This window comes from Sapajus apella, unplaced genomic scaffold, assembly GCF_009761245.1.
Source record: "Sapajus apella isolate SASKATOON/1434 unplaced genomic scaffold, GSC_monkey_1.0 scaffold11, whole genome shotgun sequence".
NCBI lineage: Eukaryota > Metazoa > Chordata > Mammalia > Primates > Cebidae > Sapajus > Sapajus apella.
Window position 1 is genome coordinate 20,368,166 of NW_022436951.1, and position 22,964 is coordinate 20,391,129.

At 34.6% G+C, this 22,964-nt stretch overlaps 1 protein-coding gene across 3 annotated transcripts in view; it reads left to right on the forward strand.

Moving 5' to 3' along the window:
• CDH12 (cadherin 12) overlaps positions 1-22,964 on the forward strand; it is a 1,125,215-nt gene that overhangs the window by 1,035,362 nt on the left and 66,889 nt on the right. For all 3 annotated transcript variants that reach the window (XM_032278814.1, XM_032278815.1, XM_032278816.1), the window contains one exon: positions 11,874-12,061. In XM_032278814.1, coding sequence (XP_032134705.1) covers positions 11,874-12,061 — 188 coding nt within the window. The remainder of the gene's footprint in view (positions 1-11,873; positions 12,062-22,964) is intronic.

Here is a 22,964-nt window from a genome sequence, read left to right on the forward strand (position 1 = left end):
TTTTCATATTTTAACCAAGATTATTTAGATACTGTGAATGACTATATTACACTTTTGGTCAATACCTCCCAAAGATAAGAATAAGACAAAAATAGACAAATAGAACTTTTATGTTGTGTGTATTTATGTTTATGCATATATATATGAGATATATATATATATATATATATGTATTGTGAATTGTGTGTATGTGTGTGTGTATCCTCTGGCTTGGGTGGAAACATTTCAAAGGCATAAAAAATAAAACTGTAAACCTTAGCATTTAAAAATATTAAAAAGTTATGACCTTTTATTAAGGTACTACCGGAGTCTCATAACGATTACAGGCATGAGTAATAGGAATAGAGTCATCATATTTGATGACACTATTCCTGTTCTTGAAAAATAAGCCAAGATACATTATAAAACCAGCTTTTTTCTAACTGGAATAAACACACCTAGTTTAATTACCAAATAGGTCTTTTGTCTACGTTAACAAAAGTAAACAAAAATGACTACGTGCAGAAGGTTAAATCATGACCGTGAGAACCTAGAACCTCTTCTGCAGTAGATCTTAAAATGGCTCTCAAATTATATTTGCCTGAAGAATCCCTTGGGATCTCATATCCCCAGTGAGGGAAGTTCTATTTCAGCTGAAATAGTTTGGACCTAAGAAATCTAAATTTTAGATAAGTGTTGTGGTAGATTCTGATACAGATAGCCTACAGAACATCCTGAAAATCACTGGTTTACTCTGATGAACCAGCAAGCACTGATTCCTTGAGAAGGCATTTCCATTATTCACTAAATAGAGGGAATAAGTTAATCGTATACCTCATGAGAATACTTTTTATTCATGCAAAATTATATTCCTACAGATATATTTGGGCAAAGACTAAATATAAAAATCTATACATTTTAAACTAACAAACAAACACTCATATGGAGTGGAATATCCTGTTTCAAAGTCTTCCAAATAGCTTAACAATGTCAGATACAGATGTTTTGAGGCTCGCATTGGAGCCGAGTGCAATTTGAATGCAAGCTCAGTGAAAACCTCTGTACTCCAGATTCTCCTATAAGAAGATCGTGAGTTTCACTAGACTCTATATAGGCTGATGTAAGCATACAAAAAGAAAATTAACAAACTAAAAAAAAATTTCTCATTGTTATTACTATTAATATTACATTGTCCTTTGCTAATGAGAGCATGAATCATTAAGTGGTGCCGAATGTTTTCGTTGACTTAGTTCCGTTCACCATGTGCTAAAGGTTCGCCATGTGCTAAAGAGATTGCAACATGACTGCTTCATGGTGCCATTAGCAGAGTCTCAGAAGAACTGGGCACATGAGCTATAACATTTACAGGTCCCTTAGAAATCTGACCTTCAGTTTTAAATTATTTTCCTGAAAGATACTGAATAATGCTTAAAATTGAAGTGATATTAAAGATATTGTCCCTAATCTTACCAATGTTATAAAAATATAATGTTAAAGGCCATGGGTCCATTCAATATTTACAATATTTGTTAATGTTAATCTGTCTGTTTTCCAGCTCACTTTAAGTGACTTTTTTAGAATTTAAAATATTTAAAAATCTCCCTATTCGGTTGGGCGGGGTGGCTCATGCCTGTAATCCCAGTTTTGGGAGGCTGAGGCAGACACCTAAAATTTCCAATGTTTTTGGCTAGGCTCCTGACCAATATGGTGAAACTCTGTCTTTACTAAAAATACAAAATTAGCTGAGTGTGGTGGCAGGTGACTGTAATCCCAGCTACTCAGGAGGCTGAGACAGAAGAATTGCTTGAACCCGGGAGGCAGACATTGCAGTGAACTAAGATCCCTCCACTGCACTGTAGCCTGGATGATAGAGACTCCATCTAAAGAAAAAAAAAATCCAATATTTTTCAAGAGCTTACTTTGTAAGGTGTTAAATTTATTTATAATTTATGGAAAAACTTTTAGTGTTACTTGTGGCATATTTTTGTAACCTTATCAGGCAGTATCACTGAGAATTTTCCATTTACCATATACTGTTAAATGAATCAGAAATTATATAAATACAATATAAACAAAGGTTTAAATTTTCAATGGAGGTTTTAAGAGAATGTGAAATGTGCTTCATGTAATAAACAATGAAAAACTATTGATACACTTGAAATGTTGTAAACTCTTACCAAAATCTCCATCATGTTTACACTTGTATAACAATAGTGGTTATATAAATCAGTTATATTAAAAATACAGATTTTGGAGAACCAGAAACACCAATTATTCTGAAAATAATTAACATAAGTTGATTGTGTTTCATAGCTTATTTGGAACTGGTTTGCTTAGAATTTTCAGTGCATTTACTTTAAAAAATAGTGTTACAATGCACAATTAGTTTTGCAGATACACGTTTATTAAATGTAATAAATAGTAGAAGTATAGTATTAAACATAATAATTTGTACTCTAATGCTGGGAGTTATGTAAGAAGAAAGGAAGAATTGGAAGAACAGAAAGAAATGTGTTTTCCTTTCTTTCTTGGGTGCAGTAGCAAAACCATTTTATGTTTAGTGCCCCATCCCATTCTAGAACCTTGTCCCATCTCCTAATGCTCTTTTTCTAGATATTTTCATGGATTTTTCTCTCCAATCACTGGAAAGAGAAATTTTCCATGAATGTGTTCAATCCACTCAATCCTCAGTTAATTGAAATTTGCATCAATCAGTCTAGCTGAAATTAAGAATTTTGAATTATCCGCATCTTAAAAGATCTTATGGCTCAACCAAATATTGTATCTATTTGGTTGACCTTCTATGTTGAATAAACATAGCCTGCAAGAATGATACTTGACCATGTTTGCAAAGTAGAACAGGAGGGAATTTAATAAATCCGGGTCTAAACTCAGAACAACTAAGCCAGAATCTGTTTGGATGATCCTTGGGCTAAAGCATTTAAAAGCATTGTTTAACTTTCCAGATGATGCCAAGATGCAACCAAGTTTGAGAATCACTTATCCAGAGTATTGAGTGCACAGAAAACAGGCTCTCTAAAAATAGTACAATGTGTACAAATTGCTGGAGTGTAAGAAGAAAAAGTGGAGATGAAGGACACTTCGTTTGAAGGAATGCTTACAGCTATAACAAGAGGTTAACATTGAAGTTTGCACTGTAAAGCTAACTAACGTACAATGGACACTACATAGCAGAGTATGGTCTCAGATCAAAATTCAGGATTTACAATGGAAATGTTCAGGATGCTTTTAAGGCTCTTGTAGCCTTCAGTCACAGTGAGGTATTTTGTTAGTCTTTTCTTTTCTTTCTTTCTTTTCTTTTTTTCTTTTTTTAATAGTGTCTCACTCTGTTGCCAAGGCTGGAGGGCAGTGGTGTGATCTCAGCTCATTGCAGCATCTGCCTCCCGAGCTCTGCCTCCTGAGTACCTGGGATTACATGTGCCTGCCACCATGTCCAGCTAATTTTTGTATTTTTAGTAGAGACAGCGTTTTACCATGTTGTCCAGGCTGGTCTCGAACTTGTGACCTCAAGTGATCGACCCACTTCTGCCTCCCAAAAGTGCTAGGATTACTGACTTGAGCCACCTTGCCCGGCCAATATTTTGTTAGTCTTTTAAAGCATGTTTTGTAGAGTGTGGAGTAGAGGGAAAATTTTGTACAGAGAATTTCTTTGGAAAGCCATGCGTAGTCTCTACCTACTAAGAGTGAGTGGTGGAATTGTCCTTCCTTCTCCCCTCAAGTTTGGTGAACGGGGCCTTCCATTCAACTAAGACCAATAATACTCTAATATATTTTCCCAGAAAATGGGGATAATTCATGGACCAATGCCTGCCTCATGCTGAGCAAAGCTAAAATGTCCTGAAAACAGCAGAGAAAGGAACAGAGAACAATGCTGGGTTTGGGAAAGTAATTGCATGACAACAAAAAGAATAGTAAGAAATGACTGAGCAGAGGGGAAAACCAACCCAGCATTATGTTACATCATGCCAAAAAGATTCTCCTTGAAGTGAGAATCCGCATGTGGAGTGGGCCTCCTGAAATCTGGAGGCTGTGGTCATGTTCTATCAAAGCAGAGGCAATGCCGTTGGTGTGGATGCTGCTGCAGGAGAAACTTCCAAGAGCTGCCCCAGAGTGCACTGTGCAGCTCCAAGAATCTTCAAGTAAGAACAGTCCAGTCTCCTAGCTTTGCTGTCTCCAGTGGTAAGGTGAAAACACCCCGGTAAAAGGAGATGATGATGAAAAATTTGGACAGAGAAAGCCTGCTAAGCCATCCAGATCCCAACCCAATGTGCCATCTGCTGCTGGCTGTAATTGGCTTGGAGGTGGGGTGCGGTGGCCATTGGGAGAAGTGTTAATTTTGCATAAGAATTGATGTACTACTTAATGTAATTTATTGTAAATGACTAACTTCCAAATCTAGATTTTTAGAATTAAAGTGAACATAGACTATGATGGTCAGAAGAAACATCATTTACTCATCATTCTTTTCATCCAAGAAAAGACAAAGCTTACCCTCACAGAAGAAAGTCTACAGGAACAGTGGGAGACAAATAAAAGTTTTATTGTATCTTACCTGTTACGATTGTTCAAACTAAGACTCACACTGCTGTGGGATCCTCTGAAGGTTTGGGAAGCCGAGCAATTTCCTGTACAATACCATTTCGTTTTTTCCTGTGAACTACAAGGCAAGGTCACCAACTGAGAAAGGAAGTAGTCATGTGAATAGTTAAGCAGGTATTTGTGAAGAGTAGATCAGTTAAAAGTAGAATCACAGAGTGTTGCTATTCACTTGGGGTGGCTGGCAAAATATTAAAGATATGAATTATTAGGAAAGATACAGATTGTAATCTCAAACCTTTTGGAAGGCTGAAAGGTTTTATTGAGGCAGGTTGAAGGCAGCTGCCTCATTAACATTAGCATAGGAAAGAGATAGAGACTGATTAAAGGCCATACCCCACATCCATTTGTCTCCACTCTGTTTATTCATTTTAATTTTGTACTGGGTGGCCCGCTCCAGGGGGAGATCAAAGGGGAATTACCTGTTAATAGCATTTACTCTGGGTCCCGGAACCTAAAACTTTTACCAGCCTAAAACTATTCTCTTAACCATGTTAATTATCCACAAGTGTGTTAACTTAGAACCCCTGTTGTAAAATCTCTATGGAATAAAAGTGTGGATGGACAGAGGGTCTTGGTGGATTTGCTGCATTTCACCCTCTGAAAGCAGCCAGCAGCCATGCCTAGCCCACTTGAGTCACTGTAAGGGTGTGAGAGTGCATTCATTCATCTGTTGTTGAGTCAGGGTCTGCAGGTTAGACTTCCGCAGGCAGTGACTGATGTCTCAACAGAGAATGGTAGTCAGTTACCTTTGCAAATCTGTGTGCTCTTTAAGCAATTTTGAAGGTGCATTCAAGATTAATGATCATCATTCATAGTAATATCAAGTGCTTCTCTTTGACTTTCTTCAGTGAACCATCCCTCCTCCTTCAGAAGATAATTATCATCATCAAGGGTTAGGGTTTGCCAAATTGCAGCAACAAAAGGACATGGGCAAGCTATATAGTCTATAGGTTATATCCTAGAGGTGCTTCTGACTTTAGAGTTGATAGGTCCCAGTGGGAGTAATTGAACAAACAAACTGGCAAGACAGGAAATTATGATCATATCACCTTTGTCATCTGGTTACTTCTGTTTGGAACATATTCTATTAGCTGACCTCACAGACCTCAACGTTATGTTGTATCAGCTCAAATTCTTAGTGTTAACTTTGAATAGAATTGTGTAACTTTCCTTTAGAGCATTGGTGTTTCTCTAGTATTTTACTTTGTTTGTGTGATTGTTTAATTAACTTATCTCCCCCTAGACCATAAATGCCATAAAAAAAAACACTGTCTTTTTGCTTGTGTGTTTTTCTTTGTCATTCCATGAAGGAGGTCACTAAAAATTGTAGTTGAATCAAGTATCAATTATCTGAGATACTGGAAAATTCAGCAATTAATCTACTTTGCAAAGATAATATTTGAAAGACAAGTTATCTAGCCCTAAATTTTTCTATTGTGTTTAGCTACTAAGAACTAGAAAAAGATTACAAGAATAAGTTTCTCATTGTTTGAAGACAAGAAATCTTGCTATTGTTACCGAGAATTTATAAATCTTAATTCATTAATATGATGCATAGTGTGCATGGCAATTCTAATTCACGTATATGGTAAGTTTAAATCTAGAATGAGCAATTATAACATCTTACAAATGAAGTAATTTAACAAACAAAATGAAGCTCTAGTGCCAGATACTTAACCCTTAAAAAAATATGTCTATCATAGACTCATCCTGGGAATTAACAGGGGTGGATGTCTCTGTTATTACTGACGGACTCCGTTCACTGTATGTTTAGTATGCTTGACTAAAATCCATCTTGAATCCAGCTTTGTTATCAGGATAGTTCTTCCTTGTGGACAATATTTTTATTACTTTAATTTAAGCTTATTGAAAATATAGCCTCAGGCTTTTAAGGAAATAGAGGGCATAAAATGTTCTTCCACCATCAAAACATCTTTTTCTTCCTGAATCCTCCAGTTTTCAAGATATTGGAAAATATTTCAATTAAAATTAAAATGACTTTTTAGAACTCTTTTACGATCTTTCTTTCCTTCATCTCCACACTTCTATAGACAGTTTCCTATTGGCTATTGCCATTCTGATCAAAAAATTACAATACATATAGATTATGCAAATATTATTGAGAAGTTAACTAGTAATAGTAAATAATGCTGAATGAGCTTCATGCGCTCTTGTATAAGTGACTTTCCAAAACAAATCTATAAGGTAGATATTATTATCATGACACTAATTTTACAGATCAGAAAAGAGAGATATTTAAAATATTTTGCCCAAGGTCACAGCGCTACAAGTACACAATTTCTATAAAGTTCTTTTTTACTCACATCATATGTTGTTTGCTTGTATTTCATTTTTATATTGTTTAAGTAAGGTAAAATAGTTTTGTGTGATATATACTTAAGGTATTAAAAAAATAAAATATTGATACAACAAAATTTTATTTCCAAGCCGTTAGAGGGTAAATCACACACACACAAATGTATGCAGGAGTACTTAAACAATTTAATATTTGAATTCATTTACTGAATCAACAGTTCAGTGCTATATATATTTGTTTTTTGAAGTTTAAATTGAAATATAATTTTTCATATCATAGTCTAGTTGGTTTCAAATTTATATTTTTGATTTTTAAAAATGATTAACATTTTCATCAATTTGAAATAATTTATTCTTAAGCCCTCTAATATTTCCAGTATTCTTGTATTATTAAATATTAATTATATTTGCGTCAGTTACTTGTATTTAGGTAACTTATTTGCAGTTGAACATTAATTTCTTTTTTTAGTAACTTTAGATTTATTGTTACATAAACATAAAATACATTTCAAAAGTGAGTTTGCAATGAATCATTCCATCTTCTTTTCAACTTTCTATTGGTATTATTGAATGTTGTGGTATTTTTAAATTCATTCATTCCTTAATGTATTTGTTCAGGTCCTATAATCCTTTATTTTTAAGTAAAGATTTTCATTTATATTTTGTCAAGTAAAACATAATATTCATTTATATTTTGTCAAATATATTTATTTGGATATTTTCATCAATATCTGGAAATTTCCTCTAATAAACAAAACAGCAAGGCTAATATATTTTACATTCTTTTTTCTTAAGTAGCAATGTATGTCCCCTACCTGCCCGCCCCAATAGTTTAAGTTCTAATAATCAAAGTATAATCAGTATCTTTTCAAATGAGGTAGTTACCGAGAGGATACTTACCTAGCTTGTAACTACCTGATTTCTTTCTGCTCTTGAAACTAACAGGGAATATTTTATTTAAGAATTTGATCATTATAATTAATTTCACTGCATTCAATTTCCTCCTTTTCCACGGGAAAACAGAGATTTTGGTTAAGCACAATGTGTATATTTGATGAATATGTAAATATATATTTTTATTGACTGTGGATAATCTCTTGTCACCTGTTTTATTTCTCAATTCATGTGGTACTGGTAGTACCATTAAGATGGTTCATATGCATCAAAAGTAGAACGCCTGGAAGATGATGGCGGTGTAATTACACAGTACATCATGAACAATCCAACTTTGGCACAGCTGAAGATTACTTCACAGTTTTGAATTAATCTGAATGACCTCAGCTTTATTGCTGTTGAGATTCTAGAAATGATAAAATGTCAAGTCATTGGAAATAAACCAACAGAACCTAAACAATCTGACATGACAAATGCATAGTTTCTCTGACTTGTTCCATATTCTGCAGACTTTATTACCAGCTGTAATATTTTATTAAGAAATACTTATCTTAATGAATGCAAGGGTCTTCCACCTTACTAAAATGTATGCCTGCTTTGTAAAGAGCAGAAAAATCCACTGCTCTGTATATTTGCATTTCATATGTACTAAAACTTAACGCACAATAAGTTTTGAATGATTGCTTTACTTATATTTTATCTTAATTTTGAGGGGGTGTATGTTAGTGGAATGCTAGTAAGTCAGTCGTTATTGGACAATGCTATTATTTCAATTTATCACAAGTTTTTCAATGCCATTAGATACAAATGGAATTTGTTGGCATTCTTTATGCTGACACCTTAAAACAAAATATCCTATTTAACTTACATTGATAGACTACTACAAAGAATAGCTGTCTTCATATTTCTTGTTACCGGCCTCATAAAATGTTATTTTATAAAACATAAAGTTCATATCTCAGCATATTGTCTTGAAAAGGGTGCTCTTTCATCTGCACTCTGAATTATCTGATGCCCTTTGGATTACCTTTCAGTGCTTTAATTTTTTCTTTTCCCCTGTTTTGCGGGATCTCAACTTTGGCTAAACTCTTCATCTTCACTAACCATAATCCCTTAGAGAGGACGCCAGGCTATATTATCTTCATCCATGTATAATATTCTTTACTGTTGCTTTTAACCATTCAAATGTAGGTGTAAAGCTAACTCATAAACCTAATATGTAACTTGAATTGGCTCTCATTGAATAGATTGGATAGAATAAGCAGAAATGTCCCCGGCCCTTTAAGTTATATGCCCATGCATTCCTAAAAATCTCATGCTATTCTCTCTTTATCACTCTCACTGATTCATGTTTACCACTCCCCACTGCTGGCCACATTTGAAGTTTGAAATCCACTATACTTGACAATTCCCTATCTCTCTGAACACTAGGTCAGCTATTTCCTTGATAATGTTTAGCCTTAAGTGTCCTACTAAATGCCCTGATCAAGAAGGATTTCTAGTATACTATTCAAGATAGACCTCCATTTCTCTCTTTTATTAGAAAACAATTTAGAGTTTTCCTAAAACTCATTGATGAGCCATGAGTTTGGACTATGACCAATCATACCGTTAATTGAAAGCTTTTGATGTTCCTTCAGGTTCTTCATCACAATCACATAATAAGAGGCAAAAGATACAAACAGTTTCTTATAAATCGTATTTCCATTTAACAGGCACTGAAGAAGAAAAAAAGGGAAAATGAAAAATTACATGTTCTATGCCTTGTACTTTTTCTTTGAAATGTGTCCTTAAGTTTATTACAACTGTAATAACTTTTTCACATGTTTTATTGCCTCATTACACAGAAATTCAGGGATCCTCATATTTTCTAATATCTCAGGAGTGCCTCACTAACATCAGGATTTAATTTATCTATTAAGAAATATACTCTTAACGAAAGTAGTTGCAAAAGCCATGTTAGATTCTGCTTATGTAATTAAGGCTGTTTGAAATCGGAAAGATTTCTCTTGAATGTATGACTTTATCTTCCTGGTAGAAAATAGGAATGTAATGTAATCCATTCTTTTTTTTTTTCTTTCTTTTTTTTTTTTTTTGATTTGATTGCCTCAAGTTCAATCACTGGTTTAAGTTCAGTGAACATTAAGCGTCCCTAAATGACAGCTACTATGTTAAGTGCTTAGGAAATAAAAATAAAACAATAATCCTAGACTATGAGAAGTTACTACTTTGCTACTTTGATCAATTAATATGACTTTCCTTAACTGAGCTGTTTTCGTAATACATATCTATGTAACACTTTAAGATTGTGACTTGGAGGGCGTTTTTTGTTGTTGTTGTTGGTTGTTTGTGTTTTGCTGTTAAGCCTATAATTTTCTTTTTGTTTATTTAAACTTTTATATGCATTTTTTTAGAAAGACATCTTATATCCACTTTGAAGGCAGATATACTATTAATTAATTAAGCTAGTTATTTAAATATAATTCTTATGGACCACTGTAAAGTATCCTTTTATCTTGTATATAAAATAAACCAGCTTTAGTTGAGTATTTAGCTATCTTGAGACCAAGTCACATTATGTTCCATTAAGATAATATGTTGGCTATAAGTACGGCTGATCTGAACATACAAGAAAAATAGTAGATATTATTTTCTGAAGAAAGGAGGGAAGATAAGAGATCTAACTGCTGCCCACGCTAATGAAACTACCAAGTTTTGAAAGTGATTGTGAAAAAACTGTAGGACCTCAAAAAAAAAAAAAAAAATGGGAATAAAAAAGAAAGTGCCTGGCAGAATCTCCACAAGATGTGATTTTTTTCTCACATCTTCCTGAAGAATATAACTGTAAAACTGTAACGTGTTTTTTTAGTGACCTTCACTATGCAACAGACATTTTTAGTATCTTCTTAATTTATTTTCCATAAATGTTACTAGAATTCTAAAACATTAATCACCATGATTCATTTACTCATGGGAAACTGCCATTCTAAATCCACTAAGAGAAATTGGAAGTGGAATTCCAATATCAGAATGGAAAGTTTGGATTTTTGTGTTTAGCTCTGTCTCTTAATTTTTATTTTTTCTCATTTTCTTTCCTCATTTTAATTTGAACAGACTTGATAACCCATTAATATTTGCTTTAATGAAATGTCAGTAGAAGGGCATGTACTATATCTTTCTTGTGTGTCAGACTGTTAAAAATTCCACAAAACTTAAAAATAATGCCTACATTTTTATTTTTTTTTTGTAGAGTATTACAATTTTCCATGATTCTGAAATGTTTCATCCAAGTTTTGCTGATTCAGTATAAATTTCGTAGTAATGTAAATGCTCCACCTGGTGGTAAAATTATTTTTTTTTTTTTTTTTTTTTTTTTTTTTTTTTTTTTTTTTTTACTTTTTTAATGCTATTAAAAAGCTTTGGGAGCTAGAACTTTATGTCTGAATTTAAAATATCAGTAAAAGTATCTAGAAGGATGACAAGCTAAAATTTACTAAATATAAGCTGAATCCTAGTCTATAATAGACTATATTTCAATCTATCATGGATTAGAATTTTGGTTAACTATACAGATTACCATTTTACAAGTTATTTTTAGTTTAATGAAATACACTTATTGAAATCATTAGTTTAGGAAATATAACCTCAATTTTCTATATCTATCTATTTATTTATTATCTATTTATCTAAAACTTTTTATCTACATATTGCAATCTGTAGTATTAGTACCAATTAATTTCATGAATAGTCCCACCCTCCCATTTGATAGGTGGTACATTTTTATGCCTTCAGTGTGTAAAACAAGTACTGCTAAGAATTTCAATTTAGCATTCTCTACTATTTATAACACCCACTTAAAATTCTAGAGCAGGACATATTGAAGAGAAAAGTGAAGTTATTACTTCTAATCATAATCCTTAACTTGACGGCAAATTGCCTTTTCATTTTGCACTATAATGTTCTAAATGTGATTTACTTTCTGTAGACTCTATTTTTCAAGCCTGTAATCTCACTAAATTTCTTACTAACTCCATTGTCAATTAGAATTTTATATGTCTTTTCAGGCATCTTCCATCTGAAAGTTCCTGAGTCTTCTCCTATTGGCTCAGCTATTGGAAGAATAAGAGCTGTGGATCCTGATTTTGGACAAAATGCAGAAATTGAATACAATATTGTTCCAGGAGACGGGGGAAACTTGTTTGACATTGTTACCGATGAGGAAACACAAGAAGGAGTCATCAAATTGAAAAAGGTATAGAGACAAATGTTTGGACAGTTGACTACTAAATAATAATTAAAGAAGATAAAAGATAAATATTGAAAATGACAAGTAATTTTAATTTTCCTTCAATTAGCTATAAAGTTGACCCTTGAACAGTGTGGGAGTTAGTGGTACTGACACTTCATGCAGTCCAAGATTTGCATGTATATTGTGAATTCTCCAAAATTTCAGTACTAATAGCTTACTCTTGACCAGAAGCTTTACCAATCACATGAACATTTGACTGACATGCATTTTGTATGTTATACATACTATATACTCTATTCTTACAATAAAGTAAGATAGAGAGGAGAAAAAGTGATAAGAAAATCAGAAGGAAGAGGAAATATATTTACTATTTGTTAAGTGGAAGTGGAATTCTCATAAAAGTCTTCATCCTCATCATCTTCGTGTTGAGTAGGCTGAGAAGAAGGAGGAAGAGGAGGGGTTGCTATTGCTGTCTCCGGGGTGGGAGAGGCAGAGGAAAATCCCCATGTAAGTGTCCCTGCATAGTTCAAACCTGTGCTGTTCAAGAGTCAGCTGTATTTTAAACTTAAAAACAAGACCTACTGATGCTGAAGTATTTACTCCTGCAGGCACTGATTTCTGTGATTCAATTTATGTTGAACAGTTAGGCCTGATAATTTGATTACATCATTTAAAAAGATTTTTACCAGAGTTCAATAGTAACCTAATATTTTATTGCTATAAATGTAGACAAAATATTAATTTAAAAACAAAATCCAGAAGTAACTCTGACCCCACCAGTCTTGATATTGACCCTTTCTATGGCTTTTCTGAGGATATAAATATCTAATTCACTACAATGTTTGTTGATACCACAGTGGAGGCATACTGATGTATGTAAGCTCTAATCATCTGAGAAGTAGAAGAAATGTGAAAGGCCAATAATGGACTTGAGAGAGCTATAAGGAGGAACGAGAAAAAGAATTACCGAGAGAGAAAGAGAGAGAGAGAGAGAGAGAGAGAGAGAGAGAGAGGACTGCAGGGGAGCAGAGCAAAGGTAGTTGAAATATCAGGAAGAAATCATTATCTACAGTGTACATAGTTTTCTCTTTTGTTGAGTGGTGACATGAAAGAGTCTGTAAACGTGAGAAAGATAAATTATAACGGCATTTAAATGTGCAGATTTTTTTCCCTCATAATGAGGCAAATTATAGGACTTTTCAATAACAAAATGCAGGCAGAAAAGTGAAGCTCATTTAATTTTGCCATTTCTTCCCCTTCTACAAAATACACTCTATTTACCCCAAACTGCGGTATACAATCTGTATTTACTCATTGTAATTATTTTAACCCAGAATAAATATTTTGCATTTAGTTCTGTTAATCAGTCTGCCCCTCCCATATTTACTCAGGAACTCAGAATTTTAACAAGGAAGCAGTATCTATAGTCATGAAAATACTCTTAAATAGAAACACACTTTTCAAATAGATTATCAGATTTTTATTTCTACTATTGTGCATAAATTATGCTTAGGCTACAAATTAATGTAACCCACATGATCCCTTTCTATTAAATTAAGATTTATGCCAAATTTGCTCTTAGAAAAATATGTTAAATTCTTATCAACATTATTCCTTTATTGTTTGTTATTTAGTTTGTTTTTCTCTTTCTCTTTTAGTGCCAAATCAATGTAAAGTTTTATCATTTGATTTTTTCCTTAAAAAGGTCTCCAACAAAGGAATCATATTTAAATGGTTCACAAACAAACATCTATTCAAATGGAACAAATAAAAATTTCATTAATAATATAAAAAATACTTTAACAAGTCATAATATTTAAATATAAAATTAAGTATACTTCCGAAGTAAAATTAAGGTACAAAAGATTCAATTCTAGATACACGTTATGTATATCTGTTTATATATTTATTTATATTTAATTATTATAACTATATTTTATAACCACACACATAGTTTTATGTTCATGTTTTCATTCTTATTTACATATATTTACTATCTATACCAATAAGTAACCAATGTCTAGGTGTTAATCTAGAAAAATGCATGTCATTCTTATTTATTTTTAACACAATCGAAAACGGTATGGTTTGATAATACTTCTTTATGGTATTATGTCAAAACATGTTAATCTTTGAAAGTAATCGTTGAGTTATAGAAGTTCAACTATCATTAAAGCAATAAGAACACATCTGCCTTTTTTCATGAGGAAAGATCTACAGAGAATGAAAGAGTCATGTTATTTAGGTTTTGTATTTATTGTATTTAATTTATTTAGAATTTTTAGACTTAACTGGGTTAAAATTGAGATATGCAAAATTATAAAATGCTTTTATTAAAATATATTTAGATGGCGTAGATAATCTTGAAAATATATCTGCAATTAAAAAAAAAAAAACTTTTGTTTTTCTGTTGCCCAGGCTGGACTGCAATGGCATGATATCAGCTCACTGCAACCTCTGCCTCCCGTGTTCTAGCCATTCTCCTGTCTCAGCCTCCTGAACAGCTGGGACTACAGGCACCCGCCACCATGCCTGGCTAATTTTTGTATTTTTAGTAGAGGCAGGGCTTTACCATATTGGTCAGGCTGGTCTCGAACTCCTGACCTCAGGTGATCCACCCACCTCGGCCTCCTGAAGTGCTGAGATTACAGGCGTGAGCCACTGCACCCAGACAAACACTACTCTTTCCTTCTGTGGTGGATGAATCATTGTTGTCCATTTTCCTGGCCTGAAATTCATTATCTAAATAAAGCTCAATGTCCATAACGTTCACTACTTCATTCAACAGATACTTTTGAAGCAGCCACTATGCTTCTGCCTCCACTATGGAGATAACGCTACAGACACTCCCTGCACTCAAAGCTTCCATTCAGTTGAGGATGTCAGAAGATAAACAAATTAGAAATCCCTTTCAGCAATGGTGAATTCAAGCTAGAAAGACTTAAAGCAGGGTGAAGGGGTAAAAGCCCTGTGGAGGGTAGAGGGTATCGTATAGTGAGTGGAAAAAAAAAATAGGCTTCTCTATTAGGGGGAAATATGATAAAAAACCTGACCATGTGGTATTTGGCTGATGTGTGTCCCTAAAAGTTTCAGCACCAATTGCAAAATCTCTGAATTGGGAATGTACTAGGCAAGAAGGCTGGCAGGGCTGGAATGCAGTGAAGGAAGAGGGCCTTGCCAGAGATGAGGTCAAACGTGCAGAGGAAGGGGTGGCCAGGGAGAGCCTTGCAGACTGGCAAAGATGTTGAATTATTAACAGATCATGATATAGACCCCATATGAGTGTAGCTAGATCACCTTTGCTCTTGCTCACCCAGGTGACTTTGGCTGTCTGAAGAGAATAATGACTAGGAAATAATAAGGACAATAGCTTAGTTAAGAGACCTTAGAAGTAAGCCAGGAAGCAGAATGTGGAATGTGATGGTCTAGCCACAGAGATTGTGAGAGATGGTGAGATTCTAAATAAATTGTAAAGGAACAGCCAAGACATATTTCTACAAATATTATCATCATCTGGTAAATTACACCAAGCATTTGAGGACTTCAGAGACTAATAAAGCACATGGATTTTCTTTCAGTGTTGTAATTTGCTTTCATCTCTAAATATGGATCCACTGGAAGCAATCCCCTATACTAACCTAGGGTTCTGCTAGAAAGAAAATTGTAGCCTGCACGCTACATCTATTAAATCTTTAAAAAATAATTCAGGAGGACATTTTTGTAATGAAACTTAAAAACCATCCACCTATCTATTGTATATAGCGTGTTGTGTATTGTGTTTGTACACATATATGCACATAGATACATTACTGAATTAAATATGACAGTATGATTTCATAAAAATGAGAAAATATCCCATTGAATGAAGCCCATAAAAATTCAAAATCAATTGAAACAACTACAATTCTTTAAATACAGAGTCTATTTTTGGAGTAAAGACTGTAAAATAGTACTATAATCAAGCATATATTCAGCAAGTTCTCAGAAAACTTTATCTTGCAATTATCATTAGGAGTTCTTAAAGAATTAGATGTATGTCGAAAACTGTGTCTATAAACATCACCAGTAGTGTTGCAGGTCTAGAAGGATATTAAATTATTTTTTAAGGTTTCCCCTTCAATATTGCAATGCAAGAATTCTGATATAAAATCAGATTCATACAGGAATTACATTTTAAGTATACTAAACACATTTAGAAAGTCCCAAATATATATTCCACATTTGAATATGTAGTCCTTTTTAAAACACCAGTTATTTTAATTTTTTTAGCTCACAGATTTTGAGCTGCAGTAGAGGAATGAGGCATGATATGCTTTGTTTTCAGAATTTTTCTTTTTTTAATGCACTTTAGAATACATTAAAATGCTAATGTTCTGAAGCACATATTGTTATTATTGTATTATTTTCGAAATCTTTTATTTGCTTCCCTGTTATTATTTTCTCCTCTGTCTTTTTCCTCTAAAGAAGGAGGGCTTGAGAAAATAATGATGGTCAGGTTTCTAGGAACTGAGAAGACTGCAGAAAGGCATTTTTATTTATTTTATTAAACTTAACTTTGATTCACTTTATGAGACTATGACAGAACGCCATTTCACTGCAACACTTTGAATTCAGAGAAACATTATGAAGCTTTATAAACTGCTCCAAGGCATAAGATATTGGTAAAACAAAACAAAACAAAATAAAAACTGCTTTTATTCTACCCTCACATCCTGCGACTCTGAGCGTACTATTAAAAAGAAAACAGCTGGGCATGGTGACTCACGCCTGTAATCCTAGCACTTTAGGAGGCTGAGGCGGGTGGGTCACGAGGTCAGGAGTTCAAGACAAGCCTGACCAATATGGCGAAACTCTGTCTCTCCTAAAAATACAAATATTAGCCGGGCGTGGTGGTGCGTGCCTGTAATCCCAGCTACTTGGGAAGCTGAGGCAGAATTGCTTGAACCCTGAAGATGGAGGTTGCAGTGAGCTGAGATCGTGACACTGCACTATCCAGCCTGGGTGACAGAGCAAGACTGTGTCAATAAGAATAATAATAGCCCGTCCTACATAGTGTTGAGTATTATAGCAATAAAACATTAGTAAAATCAGAATAAAGCTTTTAAAAAATTCAAATTGTCTAGAAATTAGGAGGTGAGCTACGTTTACAGTGACAGAATAAGAGTTTTTAAATTCAACGGCTTCCTTCTTAGTGAAAACCTAATTGAAATGTGTTCAGTCACTAGTGTTTTTCTGCTACTGAATAAATGGGAATAAAACATATACTTCCTATGAATAGTAAGTTGCATGAATTAAAAGTTTTCAAGGCCTCAGAATCTAAATATGTTTATAGAAGCACTTGAGTTTTCTTGAAAGTGATTGCAAAATTTAAATAATTAAAATAATTAAGTGAATATTTAAGTTATCCAAAAAAATAATTTTGTATCCTGTATAATTTTTCAAAGTCTTCTACCGTTTCTACAAAAGTTCTTTTTAGGAACTGTTTAAAATGAAGAATGGTAAGGTAATTTCCTATTTTAAAAAAAAAAAAAAAAAGATTTTTTGAAATTAAACACAATCTTTACCATTTTGATGTTATTTGGCAATATTAGTTTATTTCAATTAACATAACTGTGTGATCACATGAAATCCAAAGATGAATTTGTTTTTTTCCCTTAAAAACATATGAGATAAATGATATTATTCTTCACAAGGAGGCTTTTAACAAATAGGCTAAGGTGCCAATTGGGCCCACTGGGCATATATACTTCATAATTACCCATTAATCAGCAAAACTCATTTTCTTTTTTCAGTCTTTAACAAATGAGAATTCACGTTATATGTTTTGGTACCATAGCACCATCATGTGGTTGATTTTCGAATAACTCTTAAGAACAAAATGATAATAAAATTTGGAATATTTTAGACAGCCAAACATACATGCCTTAGTTTAAGTTTAAAATACTCCTATTTTTAGCCACACTAACGTACCTAATTTAAAAAACCACGTACATGCTGTTGTTTCTATAAATATTATGTTCCTGTTTTTCTAAACATTTGTCTTTATCTTCTTTATAAAATACCTTACCTAGCTTCCCTAAACAGCCTCAACAACTGTTAGCCCCAAATCAACATAACCACTGTAGAGTTTTCTACAGTCTTGTAGGCAGGTCTAACTGCACATGCCATAGACTTTTTTCTTTTCTTTTTCTTTCTTTCTTTTTTTTTTTATTTTGTTTTGAGAGGAAGTCTTGCTCTGTCTCCAGGCTGAAGTGCAGTGGCACGATCTCGGCTCACTGCTCACTGCAACCTCCGCCTCCCAGGTTCAAGCAATTCTCCTGCCGCAGCTTCCCAATAGCTGGGACTACAGGCACGAGCTACCATGTCTGGCTAATTTCTGTATTTTAATAGAGACGGGGTTTCACTATGCTGACCAGGATGGTTTGGATCTCTTGACCTCGTGATCCTCCCGCCTCGGCCTCCCAAAGTGCTGGGATTGCAAGGTGTGAACCATTGCGCTCCGTCGCCATAGACTTTTCATACTCACTGTCTAAAGCTCAGTTCTTTCTCTGATCCCAACAAAAGTCTGCCTACCCGTGTTTTCTCCTTTCCAGATTCTTAAAGCAAAAATCTATGATTTTTTTCTAATGCCACTTCCACTCCTAGTGACCTTGCCAAATAGGACACAAAGGCTTGTCACTGATTTTTCCAGAGCTCAAGTTAAAGTTTTCCTTTCTCCACCTATGAATGTGCCATACAACCCTTTTTCTGTTTCCTTTCTGTCACTGCAATGGCTCTTCTCCCAGCCTCACACATTATGTTCCTCCATCAAATCTTTTCATTCATGGGGGATTTAAAGAAGCCAATTTAAATATTTAGATAGAAACCTGTTCATTTTACTTAAATCCTTTTCTGGTCCCATTGATAGAAAGATAAAAATCAAAGAGTGCATTTTCTATTACCATCTTCTGCACACACACACACATACATGCATGCTCACATGAGCACAAGCTACATTCCAAGTACACCAAATACATTGCAAAGTCTACCAATGGTATTTTGCTTCTTCTCCTTCTGCACAGAAAGCCCTGTCCTATATGAGTATCTTCATGAACTCTTATATGTTCCTTCACATTTTTCTCCCTTACCTCTCAACAAAGGCTTCCTGGGGTCCCTCACGCAAAGCTGATCACTCCTTAATTTTGTCTCTAAATGTCAACATTTCTATAAAAGCAACTATGATACTTATTTGGCTCTCATATTTAAAATACAACTGATTCCTCCTACTATATTTTAGGCCCCTGGAGGCACGTTACTATATCTGTGTTTATTTTTCCATCAGTAAAAGAAATGCCTGAAATATATAAGATGTGTAAAATTTTTGTCAACAGAAAGAACAAATATCTTCTGTTGGTTTGCTGTTTCTCTACTGATGCATTATTTTTCTTTTCACTCACATACTATGTAAAGTTTGGAACATTTTGCAAAGTATTTAGAAAAATATGTTTTACTGATTCTACAAATAGGAAATCTGAAACTCAAAGGAGGAAGATAATTTTTAAAAGTCACACAGCTTGCTGTAAATCATAGTATATGTTTAGAAAGAGTAGACTTCCAATTATTGTGTAGAACAATGCGTGTTAGAAAAGGTAACTGGCCTCCCCTGATGGTCATGATTGATACTGTATGTGTATATGACACATATGTTTTATTTCAGCAGTTATAATATGTGATGAAATCCTCTGTAATTTTTTAGGGAAAATATCACTAAAAACCTATGTCTAGAAATACTAGTTTCTTGCAATTCTTTTTTGAGACTGAGTTTGGCTCTTCTCACCCAGGCTGGAGTGCAATGGCACGATCTCAACTCACTACAACCTCTACCTCCTGGGTTCAAGCGATTCTCCTGCCTCAGTCTCCCAAGTAGCTGAGATTACAGGTGCCCGCCACCATGCCCAGCTAATTTTTGTATTTTTAGAAGAGACCAGGTTTCACCATGTTGGCCAGGCTGGTCTCGAACTCCTGACCTCAGGTGATTCACCTGCCTCGGCCTCCCAAAGTGCTGGGATTACAGATGTGAGCCACCGTGCCCTACCACAATGCTTTTTGTTGTTGTTGTTTTGTTGTTGCTGTTGTTTTTTTTTGTTTATCTTGTTTACTGAATTTATGCCAAAATTTACCACTAAAATACGGGCATTACTGTAATGCCCATGATTCTTAAGATAACGTGTTAAAACTATAAAAGTTTTGCAGTGTTGCAAAACACTAAGGTATAGTAATAACTTGTCCACAGAGAAATTAAGTGCATTTCTAATAGAGTTTTGTTACAAATATTTTTTAAGATAAGTTATATAAAATGTTTATTTCTTCATTTAAATATTTTTGTTTATAAACACTTTTTGCCTAGTAATTTTATTTTTCTTTTAAGCTTATATATTTTTAATTTTATAACAGTGTTGAAATTTTGTGCAAACTAAAATCTAGGTTTTAAAACTTACACATTTCCTTGTTTTTCCCTTTGTTATAGAGACATTCTCACCTGATATAGTGACAGCTTGTGTCATCAAATACAAGCATTTTTATATAAAATATTGAGTTGCAGTCTTTTGTCAGCGATGATGAGATATGCATAAACTCTCCCACATCTCTTCCCAGGAAAGAATTGACTACTATATTGATCATAAAACTAAGTTTTAGGAAACCTGACTTTTCATTAAAATGACCCTTGTTCTGAACAGCTTATCTTTATTGCTCAGCCTGGTGTAATAAACCTATTTATAAGAGTTTGCCCCTAGTGTCTGTGCATCCTGGTTCAGCCTGGTATAAATCTGTTTCCTAATTGCTTGCCTTAAAAAGAATCTAGTGTGTTTCAGATAAGCCTACGTCGTCGGATCATTTGGATCTATTGACAGTGTTCCTTCCCACGGCCTATTAAGACCTACTGGATAATTGAGAGTATAGAGCCTTATCACCAAAGGATATATTATTCTAAAAGTGATAGCTTTGCTGTGTTGGTAAGAGTAATATAGGCTTACTATGAAAACTGAAGTCATATAGGAGGGTAAAAAGTGAAAAGGGACAAACCGCAGTTACAGTGAGTCATAATATGGTGTATCTGGTTCCTTTGCTGAAGCCTTTTGGGAGGAAATCAAGGTGTGGATTGGGATAATGATCCACTTGGAGTCTTGGAGTCTTTTTGCAACCTTACTGGTTCCTAGCAGAGCCAGTTCCGTCTGGCTGTGTGTGTGTTTATGTGTTAGTACTGCTTCCTTGTGGCTCCTACGATGATTTTGTTAGCTCTTGCTGAAGATCCGGTTTAGTTCCCACAGGCACCCCGTGAGCACTTGCTACATAAGCTCCTGTAATGCCAAATTGACTTCTTATAAGGCAAGAAGAAAAGCATCTGCATCACCCCTTTCTTTAAAAGGATCCCCTGGATAGGTCAAACCCCTCAAGTAAAATCGCTCTTTATTAACTCAATGTCTAGTGATTAGGGACCTTAATTATATCTGCACAATTTATTTTTCCATGAAACTTAATAAGTTCATGTGAGTGATATGTCATTTAATTTATAGGCCCCTCTCACAGTCAAGGGCAGAGTCATTGCACACAGGGTATAGGTCATTGGGGGCAGGAATATTGGGGACATCTTAGAATTTTGCCTGCTGCCACTATCATTTTTTCAAATTCCTCACACTATCTATAGCTGTAGTTAACCATTTCCACTCAACATTACCTGGAAGCATCATGAGCCCTGGAAGAGCCCAGGGAGTTACTCTTATAATTTATGCCAAAAACTGCTTATCTCCCTTTGAAATGAGAAAATCCTTTGGCAGTTAACATTTATTTCATTTAGTTTTGTGTGACCTGGACTTCAGCAAAGTAAGGACAAAGAAAGTGGTGCTGTAATAGCCCACCAGATTCTTCCTGCCCATTGCAGCAGAGACAAAACCAATTCATTGAGACCATGGTATTGCGGCAAAGAGCTTAACTGAGCCTAGGCTGCTAGCCATGTGGAAGACGGAGTTGTTACTCAGGTCAGTGTCCCTGAAGGCCCAAGGCTTAAGGTTTTTCAAGGATAGTTTGGGGGGTAGGGGACTAGCAAATGGGTGCTGCTGACTGGTTGGGGAGGTCATCACAGGGATGTGAAATATACACCCCTACTGCTGAGTCCAACTGGTGGAGTCACGTGCCACAAGTTGGGATGGGGTTAGTCTGAAAAACATCTCAAAAGACCAATCTTAGTTTCTGCAGTAGTGATGCTATCTGAAGGAGCAATTAGGAAAGTTACAAGACTTGCGACCTCTGTCCACATGACTTCTGAACAGAAAGAGATTATAGAAACTGCCTATGTTTTAGCAGAATTCAGGCCACTCCCATAATCCCAATCTTGTGGCCTTTCATTAGTTTTATGAAGGTGGCTTTGGCCCAGGAACAAGGAGGGGATCAGCTATAGAGAGGGACTGCTATCATCCTTCTTCGAAGTTAAACTATGAACTAAATTCCATAGTTAGCTTGACCTTTGCCTAGGAATAAATGAAGATTGCCAGCCTGTGAGGCTAGAAACAAGATGGAGTCAGCCATGCTAGACTTATCTCACTGTCATAATCTATGCAAAGGTGATTTCAGTGTGGGAGATGTAGGCTTGGACCACTAAAGGTTTGCTGAGAAATTACTGATATGAGGCAGATTGATTAATAGGAGAAAAGGCATACAAATTTATTTAGCTAGTATACACAGAAGCCTTCAGAATGAAGACCTAACTTTCTGATAAGTTACAGAAAGTTATACACCATCTCAAGGTGACAGAAAAAATGGTGGGCATGGTGGCTTACGTCTGTAATCCCAGCACTTTGGGAGGTCAAGGCAGGCAGGAGAGAAGTTCAAGACCAACCTGACTAACCTGGAGAAAACCCATCTCTACTAA